The 16,103-nt window shown below is 35.6% G+C and overlaps 1 protein-coding gene across 3 annotated transcripts in view; it reads right to left on the bottom strand.

The window, feature by feature from the left end:
- Positions 1-16,103, bottom strand: part of CWF19L1 (CWF19 like cell cycle control factor 1) — a 345,153-nt gene that overhangs the window by 234,640 nt on the left and 94,410 nt on the right. For all 3 annotated transcript variants that reach the window (XM_053718730.1, XM_053718728.1, XM_053718729.1), the window contains exons 2-3: positions 15,222-15,306; positions 12,700-12,784 (exon numbers count right to left, since the gene is read on the bottom strand). Coding sequence is in view for 2 of the 3 variants with exons in the window: in XM_053718728.1 (XP_053574703.1) it covers positions 12,700-12,784; positions 15,222-15,306 (170 nt within the window). In the remaining variant the exon portion in view is untranslated. The remainder of the gene's footprint in view (positions 1-12,699; positions 12,785-15,221; positions 15,307-16,103) is intronic.

Here is a 16,103-nt window from a genome sequence, read left to right as displayed (position 1 = left end):
TAAAGATTTTCACACATTTCAAAATGGCAGCTTGATCATGTGACCAAATCACTTCTCTTGAACAAACTTTATTCTAGGTCAGTACAGCAGTACACACAGCAAGTTTCACAACTGTAACATAAGCGGTTCCAGAGAAGAAGATTTTCAAGCGTTTGTCAAAATTTGTCGCAAAAAACAATATGGCTGCTAGATCACATGACCTATGAGATTTATATTGCATAAAATTATGCACAGCATAGATCTCTAGCACTGTGCCAAGTTTCATGAGTTTTTGAGTTATGCTGTTGTTATTATAAGCATTTGAAAAAAACGGCGGAAAAATAATAATAATAATAATAATAATAATAAAAATAATAATAATAATAATAATAATCTGAGCAAAAACAATAGGTGTCCAGCACTATAGTGCTTGGCCACCTAAATATAGCTGCAAGCAGCGATAGAGGTGGCCAAGCGCATCGCCTTTGCAATGGCATACAAGCTGCTAAGTAACAATATATAGCTATATAGCAAATTTCACAGCTTTAACTTAAGCGGTTGCAAAGAAAACACATTTTCGAAATTTTTGCGTAAACCAATATGGCTGCCATAGCTTCTGACCAATTCTTGCAACATGAGCAACTGTGACTCTAGGTCACAATACAAGGTTACACAGCAAGTTTTACAGTTCTAACATAAGCGTTTGCAGAGAAAATAGACTTTCAATATTTTTGTGTAAACCAAGATGGCTGCCAATCATAAGATATATAGCCTTCATATTACGCACAATGGTGCTCACCATAGCTGTCAATGAACATAGCAAAAATAAAGCATTTTTGTAAAACGGTTTTTGTTTTATAATTGATTTAAAAATATCGTTAAGCGTTTTTGAACAATTCAAAATGGCTGCCAAACTACATGACCTATCAACTTCTCTTGAACAAATCTGAATGTTAGTCATAATATAACTCTGTAAACAAAATTTCAAGTCTGTCCCACAAGCGGTTTCGGAGAAGAAGATTTTTGTAGTTTTTAAAAACAGCGCATATGAAACAAAATGGCCACCAAGCTATGCATTGTATGGCTTTCAAATTGCACACACTAATGCTCACTGTAGACCTCTACAATTTGCAGAAGTTTTATGACAATTTGCAAATGTTTTATTTCATGAAGGCGACTGCGCAGTATGAATTTTTATTGCAATATTGCCTTTAGGGGTCATGACTATGTGTACTCATGTGTCTGCTACACTGTAATATAGTTAAATATTGTAAATATAATGCATAAAATGCAAATTTACACAATTAAACAGTGATAAAAAGGTGAATGGCTCATAGCAGCCATGTTAATTATGGAAAATTTGCAGTTTGAACAAACTTGGTAGAGGACCTTGCAAGGAGCACATGTGCAAAATTGCGCTTCATTGCACTTAGCGGTTGCAGAGAAGAAGATGTTTAAAGATTTTCGCACATTTCAAAATGGCAGCTAGATCATGTGACTAAATGACTTCTCTTGAACAAATTTTATTCTAGGTCAGTACAGCAGTACACACAGCAAGTTTCACGGCTGTAACATAAGCGGTTCTGTAGAAGAAGATTTTCAAGCGTTTATCTAAATTTGACGCAAAAAACAATATGGCTGCTAGATCACATGACCTATGAGATTTATGTTGCAAAGGATTATGCACAACATAGATCTCTAGCACTTTGCCAAGTTTCATGAGTTTTTGAGTTATGCTGTGGGTATTATAAGCATTTGAAAAAAACGGCGGAAAAATAATTTTAATATTACAAGCAATAACAAATAATAATATAGCTGCAAGCAGCGATAGAGGTGGCCATGCGCATCGACATTGCAATGGCATACAAGCAGCTAGGTCACAATATAAAGCTTTATATAAGTTTTTACAATTCTAACATTAGCAGTTGGAAAGAAAAACACATTTTCGAAATGTTTGCGTTTTTCAAGATGGCTGCCCCATCATATGACCAATACTTTCATCACGATCAAATGTAAATCTAGGTGACAATATATGGTTATACAGCAAATTTCACAGCTTTAACATAAGCGGTTGGAAAGAAAACACATTTTCAAGATTTTCGCGTAAACCAATATGGCTGCAACAGCTTGTGACCAATTCCTTCAACATGAACAACTGTGACTCTAGGTCACAATATAAGGTTAAACAGCAAGTTTCACAGTTCTAACATCAGCAGTTGCAGAGAAAATAGATTTTCGAAATTTTCGCATAAAACAAAATGGCTGCCAGATCATATGATATACAGCCTCCATATTATGCACAATAATTGTCACCATAGGTGTCAATAAACATGGCAAAAATAAAGCATTTTTGTAAAACAGTTTTTGTTTTATTATTAATTTAAAAATATCGTTAAGCGTTTTTGAACAATTCAAAATGGCTGCCAAACAACATGACCTATCAACTTCTCTGGAACAAATCTGAATGTTAGTCATAAGATAACTCTATAAACAAAATTTCAAGTCTGTGCCATAAGCGGTTTCGGAGAAGAAAATTTTTGTAGTTTTTAAAAACAGCGCATTCGAAATAAAATGGCCGCCAAGCTATGCAGTGTATGGCTTTCAAATTGCACATACTAATGCTCACTATAGACCTCTACAATTTGCAGAAGTTTCATGAAAATTTGCAAATGTTTTATTTCACGAAGGCGACTGCGCAGTGCGATTTTTAACTGCAATATTGCCTTTAGGGGTCATAACTGTGTGCAATCATGTGTCTGCTGCACTGTAATATAGTTAAATAGTGTAAATATAATGCATAAAGTGCAAAGTTACGCAATTAAACAACGATAAAAAGGCGAATCGCTCATAGCTGCCATGTTGATTATGGAAAATTTGCAGTTTTAACAATCTTGGTAGATGACCTCGCAAAGAGTACATGTGCAAAATTGCGCTTCATTGCACTTAGCGGTTTCAGAGAAGAAGATGTTTAAAGGTTTTCACACATTTCAAAATGGCAGCTAGATCATGTGACCAAATCACTTCTCTTGAACAAACTTTATTTTAGGTCAGTACAGCAGTACACACAGCAAGTTTCACAGCTGTAACATAAGCGGTTCTGGAGAAGAAGATTTTCAAGCATTTGTCAAAATTTGTCGCAAAAAACAATATGGCTGCTAGATCACATGACCTATGAGATTTATGTTGCAAAGGATTATGCACAGCATAGATCTCTAGCAATGTGCCAAGTTTAATTCGTTTTTGAGTTATACTGTGGTTATTATAAGCATTTGAAAAAAACGGCGGAAAAATAATTTTAATAATACAAGCAATAACAAATAATAATATAGCTGCAAGCAGCAATAGAGGTGGCCAAGCGCATTGCCGATGCAATGGCATACAAGCAGCTAAGTCACAAAAATAGCTATAAAGCACATTTTTGCAGTTCTAAGATAAACAGTTGGAAAAAAAAAAACATTTTTGAAATTTTTGTGTTTTTAAAGATGGCTGCCACACTATATGACCAATACTTTCAGCATGAACAGATGTAAATCTAGGTCACATTATATGGTTATACAGCAAATTTCGAAGCTTTAACATAAGCGGTTGCAAAGAAAACACATTTTCGAAGTTTTTGCGCTATTCAAGATGGCGGCCATACCATGTGACCAATACTTTCAACATGAACAGATGTAACTGTATGTCACAATATAAGGTTATACATAAAGTTTCACAGTTCTAACATAAGTGGTTGCAGAGAAAATAGATTTTCGAAATTTTCGCAAAAAACAAAATGGCTGCCAGAATATATGATATACAGTCTCCATATTATGCACAATAGTTGTCACCATAGATGTCAATAAGCATGGCAAAAATAAAGCATTTTGGTAAAACGGTTTTTGTTTTATTATTAATTTAAAAATATCGTTAAGCATTTTTGAACAATTCAAAATGGCTGCCAAACAACATGACGTATCAACTTCTCTTGAACAAATCTGAATGTTAGTCATAAGATAACTCTATAAACAAAATTTCAAGTCTGTGCCATAAGCGGTTTCGGAGAAGAAGATTTTTGTAGTTTTTAAAAACAGCGCATTCGAAACAAAATGGCTGCCAAGCTATGCAATGTATGGCTTTCAAATTGCACATACTAATGCACACTATAGACCTCTACAATTTGCAGAAGTTTCATGAAAATTTGCAAATGTTTTATTTCACGAAGGTGACTGCGCAGTGCGAATTTTACCTGCAATATTGCCTTTAGGGGTCAAAACTATGTGTAATCATGTGTCTGCTGCACTGTAATATAGTTAAATAGTGTAAATATAATGCATAAAGTTCAAATTTACGCAATTAAACAGCGATAAAAAGGCGAATCGCTCATAGCAGCCATGTTGATTATGGAAAATTCGCAGTTTTAACAATCTTGGTAGATGACCTCACAAAGAGTATATGTGCAAAATTTCGCTTTATTGCACTTAGCGGTTTCAGAGAAGAAGATGTTTAAAGATTTTCGCACATTTCAAAATGGCAGCTAGATCATGTGACCAAATCACTTCTCTTGAACAAACTTTATTATAGGTCAGTGCAGCAGTACACACAGCAAGTTTCACAACTGTAACATAAGCGGTTCCGGAGAAGAAGATTTTCAAGCGTTTGTCAAAATTTGACGCAAAAAGCAATATGGCTGCTAGATCACATGACCTATGAGATTTATATTGCATAGGATTATGCACAGCATAGATCTCTAGCACTGTGCCAAGTTTCATGAGTTTTTGAGTTATGCTGTTATTATAAGTATTTGAAAAAAACGGCGGAAAAATAATAATAATAATAATAATAATAATAATAATAATAATAATAATAATAAAAATAATAATAATAAAAATAATAATAATAATCTGAGCAAAAACAATAGGTGTCCAGCACTATAGTGCTTGGCCACCTAAATATAGCTGCAAGCAGCGATAGAGGTGGCCATGCGCATCTACATTGCAATGACATACAAGCAGCTAAGTCACAATATAAAGCTTTATAGAAGTTTTTACAATTCTAACATTAGCAGTTGGAAAGAAAACACATTTTCAACATTTTTGCGTTTTCCAAGATGGCTGCCCCATCATATGACCAATACTTTCATCACGATCAGATGTAACTCTAGGTGACAATATATGGTTATACAGCAAATTTCACAGCTTTTACAGAAGCGTTTGGAAAGAAAACACATTTTCGAAATTTTCGCGTAAACCAATATGGCTGCCACAGTTAGTGACCAATTCCATCAACATGAACAACTGTGACTCTAGGTCACAATATAAGGTTATACAGCACGTTTCACAGTTCTAACATAAGCAGTTGCAGAGAAAATAGATTTTTGAAATATTTGCATAAAACAAAATGGCTGCCAGATCATATGATATACAGCCTCCATATTATGCACAATAATTGGCACCATAGATGTCAATAAACATGGCAAAAATAAAGCATTTTTGTAAAACGTTTTTTGTTTTATTATTAATTTAAAAATATCGTTAAGCGTTTTTGAACAATTCAAAATGGCTGCCAAACCACATGACCTATCAACGTCTCTTGAACAAATCTGAATGTTAGTCATAAGATAACTCAGTAAACAAAATTTCAAGTCTGTGCCATAAGCGGTTTCGGAGAAGAAGATTTTTATAGTTTTTAAAAACAGCGCATACGAAACAAAATGGCCACCAAGCTATGCATTGTATGGCTTTCAAATTGTACATACTAATGCTCACTATAGACCTCTACAATTTGCAGAAGTTTTATGAAAATTTGCAAATGTTTTATTTCACGAAGGCGACTGCGCAGTGCGAATTTTTACTGCAATATTGCCTTTAGAGATCATAACTATGTGTACTCATGTATCTGCTACACTGCAATATAGTTAAATAGTGTAAACATAATGCATAAAGTGCAAATTTACGCAATTAAACAGCAATAAAAAGGCGAATTGCTCATAGCAGCCATGTTGATTATGGAAAATTCACAATTTGGACAAACTTGGTAGATGACCTTGCAAGGAGCACATGTGCAAAATTGTGCTTCATTGCACTTAGCTGTTGCAGAGAAGAAGATGTGTAAAGATTTCTGTACATTTCAAAATGGCAGCTATATCATGTGACTAAATCACTTCTCTTGAACAAACTTTATTTTAGGTCAGTACAGCAATACACACAGCAAGTTTCACAGCTGTAACATAAGCGGTTCTGGAGAAGAAGATTTTCAAGCGGTTGTCAAAATTTGTCGCAAAAAAACTATATGGCTGCTAGATCACATGACCTATAATATTTATGTTGCACAGGATTATGCATGGCATAGATCTCTAGCATTGTGCCAAATTTCATGAGTTTTTGAGTTATGCTGTGGTTATTATAAGAATTTGAAAAAAACGGCGGAAAAATAATAATATTAGTACAAGCAATAACAAATAACAATATAGCTGCAAGCAGCGATAGAGGTGGCCATGCGCATCGACATTGCAATGACATACAAGCAGCTAAGTCACAATATAAAGCTTTATAGAAGTTTTTACAATTCTAACATTAGCAGTTGGAAAGAAAACACATTTTCGAAATGTTTGCGTTTTTCAAGATGGCTGCCCCACCATATGATTAGTACTTTCATCACGATCAGATTAAACTCTAGGTGACAATATATGGTTATACAGCAAATTTCACAGCTTTAACATAAGCGGTTGGAAAGAAAACACATTTTCGAAATTTTCTCGTAAACCAATATGGCTGCCACAGCTTGTGACCAATTCCTTCAACATGAACAAATGTGACTCCATCAGGCCCATTTATCAAGCTCCGTATGGAGCTTGAAGGGCCGTGTTTCTGGCGAGTCTTCAGACTCGCCAGAAACACAACTTATGAAGCAGCGGTCTAAAGACCGCTGCTCCATAACCCTGTCCGCCTGCTCTGAACAGGCGGACAGGAATCGCCAGACATCAACCCGATCGAATACGATCGGGTTGATTGACAGCTCCCTGCTGGCGGCCGATTGGCCGCGAGTCAGCAGGGGGCGGCGTTGCACCAGCAGCTCTTGTGAGCTGCTGGTGCAATGTTAAATGCGGAGAGCGTATTGCTCTCCGCATTTAGCGAGGTCTTGCGGACCTGATCCGCAGTGTCGGATCAGGTCCGCAAGCCCTTTGATAAATGGGCCTGTAGGTCACAATATAAGGTTATATAGCAAGTTTCACAGTTCTAACATAAGCAGTTGCAGAGAAAATAGATTTTCGAAATATTCGCATAAAACAAAATGGCTGCCAGATCATATGATATACAGCCTCCATATTATGCACAATAATTGTCACCATAGATCTCAATAAACATGGCAAAAATAAAGCATTTTTGTAAAACGGTTTTTGTTTTATTATTAATTTAAAAATATCGTTAAGCGTTTTTGAACAATTCAAAATGGCTGCCAAACCACATGACCTATCAACTTCTCTTGAACAAATCTGAATGTTAGTCATAAGATAACTCTATAAACAAAATTTCAAGTCTGTTCCATAAGCGGTTTCGGAGAAGAAGATTTTTATAGTTTTTAAAAATGGCGCATACGAAACAAAATGGCCGCCAAGCTATGCAATGAATGGCTTTCAAATTGCACATACTAATGCTCACTATAGACCTCTACAATTTGCAGTAGTTTCATGAAAATTTGCAAATGTTTTATTTCACGAAGGCGACTGCGCAATGCGAATTTTAACTGCAATATTGTCTTTAAGGGTTATGACTATGTGTAATCATGTGTCTATTACACTGTAATATTGTTAAATACTGTAAAACTAATGTATAAATTGCAAAATTACGCAATTAAATGGCGATAAAAAGGTTAATGTCTCACAGCAGCCATGTTGATTATGGAAAAATCACAATTTTAACAATCTTGATAGAGGACCTTGCAAGGAGCATACGTGCAAAATTGCATTTTATTGCACTAAGCGATTTAAGAGAAGAAGATGTTTAAAGATTTTCGCAAAATGCAAGATGGTTGCTACATCATGTGACCAAGGCACTTCTGTTGAGCAATGGCAAATCTAGGTCATAGCAGCACTAAGCACAGCAAGTTTCAAAGTTGCAACATAAGCAGTTCCAGAGCTAAAGATTATTAAGCAGTTCTCGAAATTTGTCGCAATAAACAATATGGCTGCGTAACCTTATGACCTATGAGTTCAATATTGCATGAGATGTAGAATTGCAATAGGCTGTACCAGCATACCTGATTTCAAGAGTTTAGCATAAGTAATTTGTGTTTTGTGAGCAATTGACTCAAAAAAGGCAGTATTGAATTACAAATAATTACCATAAACTTAAAACCGATATTGCTGCCGCATCATGTGACTGATTCTCTCCTAATGAGCAATTGTGAATCCAGGTCGCAATATAAGAGTGTACAGCAAATTTCACAGTTCTTACATAAGCGGTTGCAAAGGTAATAGACTTTCGGTATTTTCGCGTAAACCAATATGGCTGCCCGATCGTAAGATATACAGCCTCCATATTACGCACAATAGTGCTCACTATAGATGTCAATAAACATGGCAAAAATAAAGCATTTTTGTGAAACGGTTTTTGTTTTATTATTGATTTAAATATATCGTTAAGCAATTTTGAACAATTCAAAATGACTGCCAAACCACATGACCAATTGACTTCTCTTGAACAAATCTGAATATTGGTCATAAGATAACTCTACAAACCAAGTTTCACGTCTGTCTAATAAGCGGTTTCGGAGAAGAAGATTTTTGTAGTTTTTAAAAACAGCGCATATGAAACAAAATGGCCGCCACACTGTGCAATGTATGGCTTTCAAATTGCACACACTAATGCTCACCATAGACCTCTACAATTTGCAGAAGTTTCATGAAAATTTGCGAATGTTTTATTTCACAATGGCGACTGCGCAGTGCGAATTTTAACTGCAATATTGTCTTTAAGGGTTATGACTATGTGTAATCATGTGTCTATTACACTGTAATATTGTTAAATATTGAAAAACTAATGTATTAAGTACAAATTTACGCAATTAAATGTCGATAAAAAGGTTAATGTCTCACGGCAGCCATGTTGATTATGGAAAAATCGCAATTTGAACAAACTTGGTAGAGGACCTTGCAAGGAGCATTTGTGCAAAATTGTGCATCATTGCACTAAGCGGTTTAAGAGAAGAAGATGTTTGAAGATTTTCGCAAAATGCAAGATGGCTGCCACATCATGTGACCGAGGCACTTCTCTTGAGCAACAGCAAATCTAGGTCATAGTAGCACTAAGCACAGCAAGTTTCAAAGTTGTAACGTAAGCAGTTCCAGAGCTAAAGATTTTTAAGTGTTTGTCAAAATTTGTCGCAAAAAGCAATATGGCTGCCAGAGCATGTGACCTATGAGTTCAATTTTGCATGAGATGTAGCAGAGCAATAGGATGTACCAGCATACCTGATTTCAAGAGCTTTGCATAAGCAGTTAAGCAGTTATGGGCAATTGAATAAAAAGCTTGGCGGAATAAAAAGAATAATAATAAATATAGCTGCAAGCAGCGATAGAGGTGGCCATGCGCATCGACATTGCAATGACATACAAGCAGCTAAGTCACAATATAAAGCTTTATAGAAGTTTTTACAATTCTAACATTAGCAGTTGGAAAGAAAACACATTTTCGAAATGTTTGCGTTTTTCAAGATGGCTGCCCCACCATATGATTAGTACTTTCATCACGATCAGATGTAACTCTAGGTGACAATATATGGTTATACAGCAAATTTCACAGCTTTAACATAAGCGGTTGGAAAGAAAACACATTTTCGAAATTTTCTCATAAACCAATATGGCTGCCACAGCTTGTGACCAATTCCTTCAACATGAACAACTGTGACTCTAGGTCACAATATAAGGTTATATAGCAAGTTTCACAGTTCTAGCATAAGCAGTTGCAGAGAAAATAGATTTTCGAAATATTCACATAAAACAAAATGGCTGCCAGATCATATGATATACAGCCTCCATATTATGCACAATAATTGTCACCATAGATCTCAATAAACATGGCAAAAATAAAGCATTTTTGTAAAACGGTTTTTGTTTTATTATTAATTTAAAAATATCGTTAAGCGTTTTTGAACAATTCAAAATGGCTGCCAAACCACATGACCTATCACCTTCTCTTGAACAAATCTGAATGTTAGTCATAAGATAACTCTATAAACAAAATTTCAAGTCTGTTCCATAAGCGGTTTCGGAGAAGAAGATTTTTATAGTTTTTAAAAATGGCGCATACGAAACAAAATGGCCGCCAAGCTATGCAATGTATGGCTTTCAAATTGCACATACTAATGCTCACTATAGACCTCTACAATTTGCAGTAGTTTCATGAAAATTTGCAAATGTTTTATTTCACGAAGGCGACTGCGCAATGCGAATTTTAACTGCAATATTGTCTTTAAGGGTTATGACTATGTGTAATCATGTGTCTATTACACTGTAATATTGTTAAATACTGTAAAACTAATGTATAAATTGCAAAATTACGCAATTAAATGGCGATAAAAAGGTTAATGTCTCACAGCAGCCATGTTGATTATGGAAAAATCACAATTTTAACAATCTTGGTAGAGGACCTTGCAAGGAGCATACGTGCAAAATTGCATTTTATTGCACTAAGCGATTTAAGAGAAGAAGATGTTTAAAGATTTTCGCAAAATGCAAGATGGTTGCTACATCATGTGACCAAGGCACTTCTGTTGAGCAATGGCAAATCTAGGTCATAGCAGCACTAAGCACAGCAAGTTTCAAAGTTGCAACATAAGCAGTTCCAGAGCTAAAGATTATTAAGCAGTACTCGAAATTTGTCGCAAAAAAAAATATGGCTGCGTAACCTTATGACCTATGAGTTCAATATTGCATGAGATGTAGCATTGCAATAGGCTGTACCAGCATACCTGATTTCAAGAGTTTAGCATAAGTAATTTGTGTTTTGTGAGCAATTGACTCAAAAAAGGCAGTATTGAATTACAAATAATTACCATAAACTTAAAACCGATATTGCTGCCGCATCATGTGACTGATTCTCTCCTAATGAGCAATTGTGAATCCAGGTCGCAATATAAGAGTGTACAGCAAATTTCACAGTTCTTACATAAGCGGTTGCAAAGGTAATAGACTTTCGGTATTTTCGCGTAAACCAATATGGCTGCCCGATCGTAAGATATACAGCCTCCATATTACGCACAATAGTGCTCACTATAGATGTCAATAAACATGGCAAAAATAAAGCATTTTTGTGAAACGGTTTTTGTTTTATTATTGATTTAAATATATCGTTAAGCAATTTTGAACAATTCAAAATGGCTGCCAAACCACATGACCAATTGACTTCTCTTGAACAAATCTGAATATTGGTCATAAGATAACTCTACAAACCAAGTTTCACGTCTAATAAGCGGTTTCGGAGAAGAAGATTTTTGTAGTTTTTAAAAACAGCGCATATGAAACAAAATGGCCGCCACACTGTGCAATGTATGGCTTTCAAATTGCACACACTAATGCTCGTGAATATGATAGTGAAAGACAGCACCTATTTTCCTTTTTGGGGCACGGGAAAAGGGTTAGCCAGACCCCAATATATATCCAAGAAAAAGTATTTTTCCAGCCACCAGTTAAACTTTAAAAAGACCTTTATTCGTTTCTTGCAGGGTCCATCATATCAACAACAACGTTTCAAACCTATGCCAGGTTCTTAATCATGAATGTTTTATTTCACGATGGCGACTGCGCAGTGCGAATTTTAACTGCAATATTGTCTTTAAGGGTTATGACTATGTGTAATCATGTGTCTATTACACTGTAATATTGTTAAATATTGAAAAACTAATGTATTAAGTACAAATTTACGCAATTAAATGTCAATAAAAAGGTTAATGTCTCACGGCAGCCATGTTGATTATGGAAAAATCGCAATTTGAACAAACTTGGTAGAGGACCTTGCAAGGAGCATTTGTGCAAAATTGTGCATCATTGCACTAAGCGGTTTAAGAGAAGAAGATGTTTGAAGATTTTCGCAAAATGCAAGATGGCTGCCACATCATGTGACCGAGGCACTTCTCTTGAGCAACAGCAAATCTAGGTCATAGTAGCACTAAGCACAGCAAGTTTCAAAGTTGTAACATAAGCAGTTCCAGAGCTAAAGATTTTTAAGTGTTTGTCAAAATTTGTCGCAAAAAGCAATATGGCTGCCAGAGCATGTGACCTATGAGTTCAATTTTGCATGAGATGTAGCAGAGCAATAGGATGTACCAGCATACCTGATTTCAAGAGCTTTGCATAAGCAGTTAAGCAGTTATGGGCAATTGAATAAAAAGCTTGGCGGAATAAAAAGAATAATAATAATAATAATCCTAACAATAACAATAGGTTGTCCTGCAACTTCGTTGCATGGCCACCTAATAATAATCCTAACAATAACAATAGGTTGTCCTGCAACTTCGTTGCATGGCCACCTAATAAGCAATGATTTACAGAGTAAATGCAATAACTATACTGGACACTGGAATAGATGTAAATTAGAAAATAAGATCTTTGTTAAATATACAAACATTCTGTATAAAAACAGAATATCTACATTTTAAAGTCAATAAAAACAAAAAAAATAGAAATAAAAAAAAAGCATGGTAATAATGAATAATCATTAATAGAAACTAGAAAAACATTCTAACCTTTCTTTGCTCCAGATTTATATTCTTCCCATTGAGCTTGACTTTCAGGGCTTGTACCAAAAAAACTTCCAACGCAGATTAATAACTAATATAAAAAACAAATATAAGGTAAACAGAATAAAAATGAAGACAGTTATGACCATAAAGGGTCATTATAGTGAAAACATGAAATGTTCTTTCATTAGAGCACATTTATCACTATTGATCCTACAACTCTACAGGGTAGATAGCGATACAAATTGATGCACTAACAAATGAGGTGATTATTTTATTTGTACTATATTGGTCCTTTAAAAGGGATAGTAAAGTCAAAATTAAATGTAAATGGATTGGATAGAGCATGGCATTTTAAACACATTTCCAATTTACTTCTGTCATCAATTTTGCTTAGTTCTCTCTGTTAAAGAGTAATCCTAGGCGAGTTCTCAGTGTGCATGTATGTGTCTCTGGCAGCAGTGTTAGCAACATTATTTATAGTAATCTTATACAAAGTTACAAACACTGCTGTCATAGAGACTTAACCTTTTAAGGCCATTATGAAATTCTATTCCGTCCTAACCTTGCCGGGCTTTAGCGCCGTTAGGACAGAATAGAATGTCCTAACCGTTTGGCTGTCCTAAAGCCAACGGCACTTCCAGAATGTGATCACGGTATGGAGGGCGTGTCTAGTGTTATAGGGACGCCCCCCTGACCTGATCCCATCAGTGAAATCTTGCAATCGCGTGCATGTTGTTCCGATGTAGACAAATAAAACCCGTCATGAAAGCGTTAAAAGTGAATGTAAACTTTCATGAATCAGTGCCCAGTTTTTAAAAATACTTTTAAAAACAGGGGCACTTTCATTAATGAAACTTTACATTGCAGCGGTTTTTTTTTGTTTTTGTTTTTAAATACTTAACTTTTTCTGTAGCAAAGCCAGATCGGCAATCCCCCGCCTGCAGCTCCTCTATACTTACAATGACGAAACCGGCTTCCTCCAATCATTGTGTGCACCGCAGAGCGTCCATCTCGCGAGGCCACGCCGTGATTGGAGGAAGCCGGTTTCGTCATTGCTGTGCTAAGTACAGCATGAGAAGCAAGCAGGGGATCGCCGACCCAGCTTTGCTGTAGAAAAAGGTAAGTGTTTTACAGAAACCGTTGCAATGTAAAGTTTCATGAATGAAAGAGCCCCTGTTTTTAAAAGTATTTTAAAACACTTGGCACTGAGTCATGAAAGTTTCCATTCACTTTAAAGACACATGCATGCTCCTGAGCTTCTATCAGCCTACCTAACTTTACTCTTCAAAAAGGATACCAATAGAACAAAGCAAATTTTATAATAAAAGTACATTGGAAATTTGCTTAAAATCACATGCTCTATCTCAATTATGAGATTTTAAATTTTGACTTTACTGTCTCTTTAAGTTAATACAAACACAAATAACAAGACTATGACACCAGACTGACTACTGGACTTATTTTCATATGCATAACTCAACTGCCTTTAATTTCTGCAAAAAGTTCTGAGTAAAGGGAATCTATCCCTCGGACATCTCAAATCTTATTTACAATATAAATGTACAAATAACAAGACTATGACACCAGACTATGACTTGTTATATGCCTAACAACTGCTTTTTTAAAAAAAATTAAAAGCTCTGCTGAAGAGAAACTTTGTATCCCTGAACATATCCATTCCCCCCTGGCAACTCTTTGTTAATTCATGTGATGGAGGAAATCCTACAAATTATAGTATGTGCATTCATAAAGAAACATATGCTTAAAAATACTGAAGGGTTAGCATTTTATTTCTATAAGCTCAGGGGTCAGCAACCTGCGGCACTTGGTGTAGCACATAAAATTCTGTTAGAAACCATTCCAAGAGGCGACACAGCCTTTGGTGTCTTAAAAGGTTTAAGATCTGAAGTGGGATGTGCACGTCTGGAACACTAAATGGCAGTTGTTTTGCATCAATGTACAGGAGTTTTCTTTGCATAAATGATTTGTAGATGATCCATTTAAAGAGCCCATCAGGCAGTTTTTTTGTAACAATGTATAGTTTGTTTTTTGTTTGTTTTTTTAAAATAACATTGTGCTGATTTTCAGACTCCTAACCAAGCCCCAAACGGAAGTCTACAGACTCCTGCATGCTCCTATTTGTTTAATCTGTCTATTAATATGCAGGGGGGGTCTGCTCTTCCTGCATTCCCAGCCTCTTTCACCAGGTGTCCCAGGCTAACCTCATCAACAGTGCTAAACGGGGAGCTTTTAAACAAATTTTTTAAAAGGTTTTATACTGTTTTTTTTTTAGATCGGTATCTGTGCATATTCTTCTTAATAGTAGTATCTATTACATCTAGTTATTTTACACTTCAGAAACACTGCTGTCATAAAGTGCATAAAACCTGCTGCTGTCTAATGCCCCCACCCATGTGCCTGCTCCTGAGCCTACCTAGGTATAGAAAGATTTTGGGTTTCACATCCTTTTTGGGTACGTTTTAAAGCCATTAGCTTTATTTATTACTAACTGCAAGTCTACTTACATCAAATTGTCCACTCTTCTTCTGGATAGCGCGAACTCTGTTGAAAACTACATCAAATTTCCCATACACATCACCACAAGCCAAGCTAGAAAAAAAATGTATTTACATTGCTCATGTTAAAATAGCTAATGCTATTATCATTGACAAAAAAACATTAACAGAGGGTACTTTTTGTGACACTAAAGATAAAGACACTAACTATACTTTCCTCTCTCAGCTCCTTCCTAGGTCATTACTGAAATAAGAAAGTTGAAAAGGATGCAAAAACATTTAGGCGACAGTAATTTTCAGTTGTTTTGGTATGTGTGTATATTTTTTTTTATCTTGCTTTTAGCTGCTCAGATCTTAATACCATGTGCAGAATGTATGTAAATAGACTCAGTTTGAATAGCTTAGATCAGAGCTTTCCAAACTTTATGTTGGCGACACACTTTTTAGACCTACATAATTTCGCGACACAATAATTCAGTTGTACTGGCAAACAGGATTTTAAACTAACTTGTTTTAAGAGATACGGACACATACATAAATAATATAATAACAAAATGTATTTACAAGTAACAGTATGTACAGTATGTGCAAGAATTAAAAAAAGTTTAATAACACCAATAGCTACTTTTAATGGGATGTAATGAGGTTGATGGGATGAACACAATTTCTGAATATTTGGTGGAATATTAGATAAAGACACTCGCATTTCATCATCAAGCATTTTTAAGCTTCGCCTTCCTATCCATATATCAAGAGCAGGAGCAGCAATGCACTACTGGGAGCTAGCTGCAGAAAAAACCCCACTGACTTCTGACTTCAGCTAAGCGTTTAAGCTGCCGCCCTCAGAGCTCAGTGAGTCCGATTGACTACTGCCTGCGCTGCAAACACACT

Source organism: Bombina bombina, chromosome 6, assembly GCF_027579735.1.
Source record: "Bombina bombina isolate aBomBom1 chromosome 6, aBomBom1.pri, whole genome shotgun sequence".
Lineage (NCBI taxonomy): Eukaryota > Metazoa > Chordata > Amphibia > Anura > Bombinatoridae > Bombina > Bombina bombina.
This window is presented reverse-complemented; position numbering and strand designations above follow the sequence as displayed.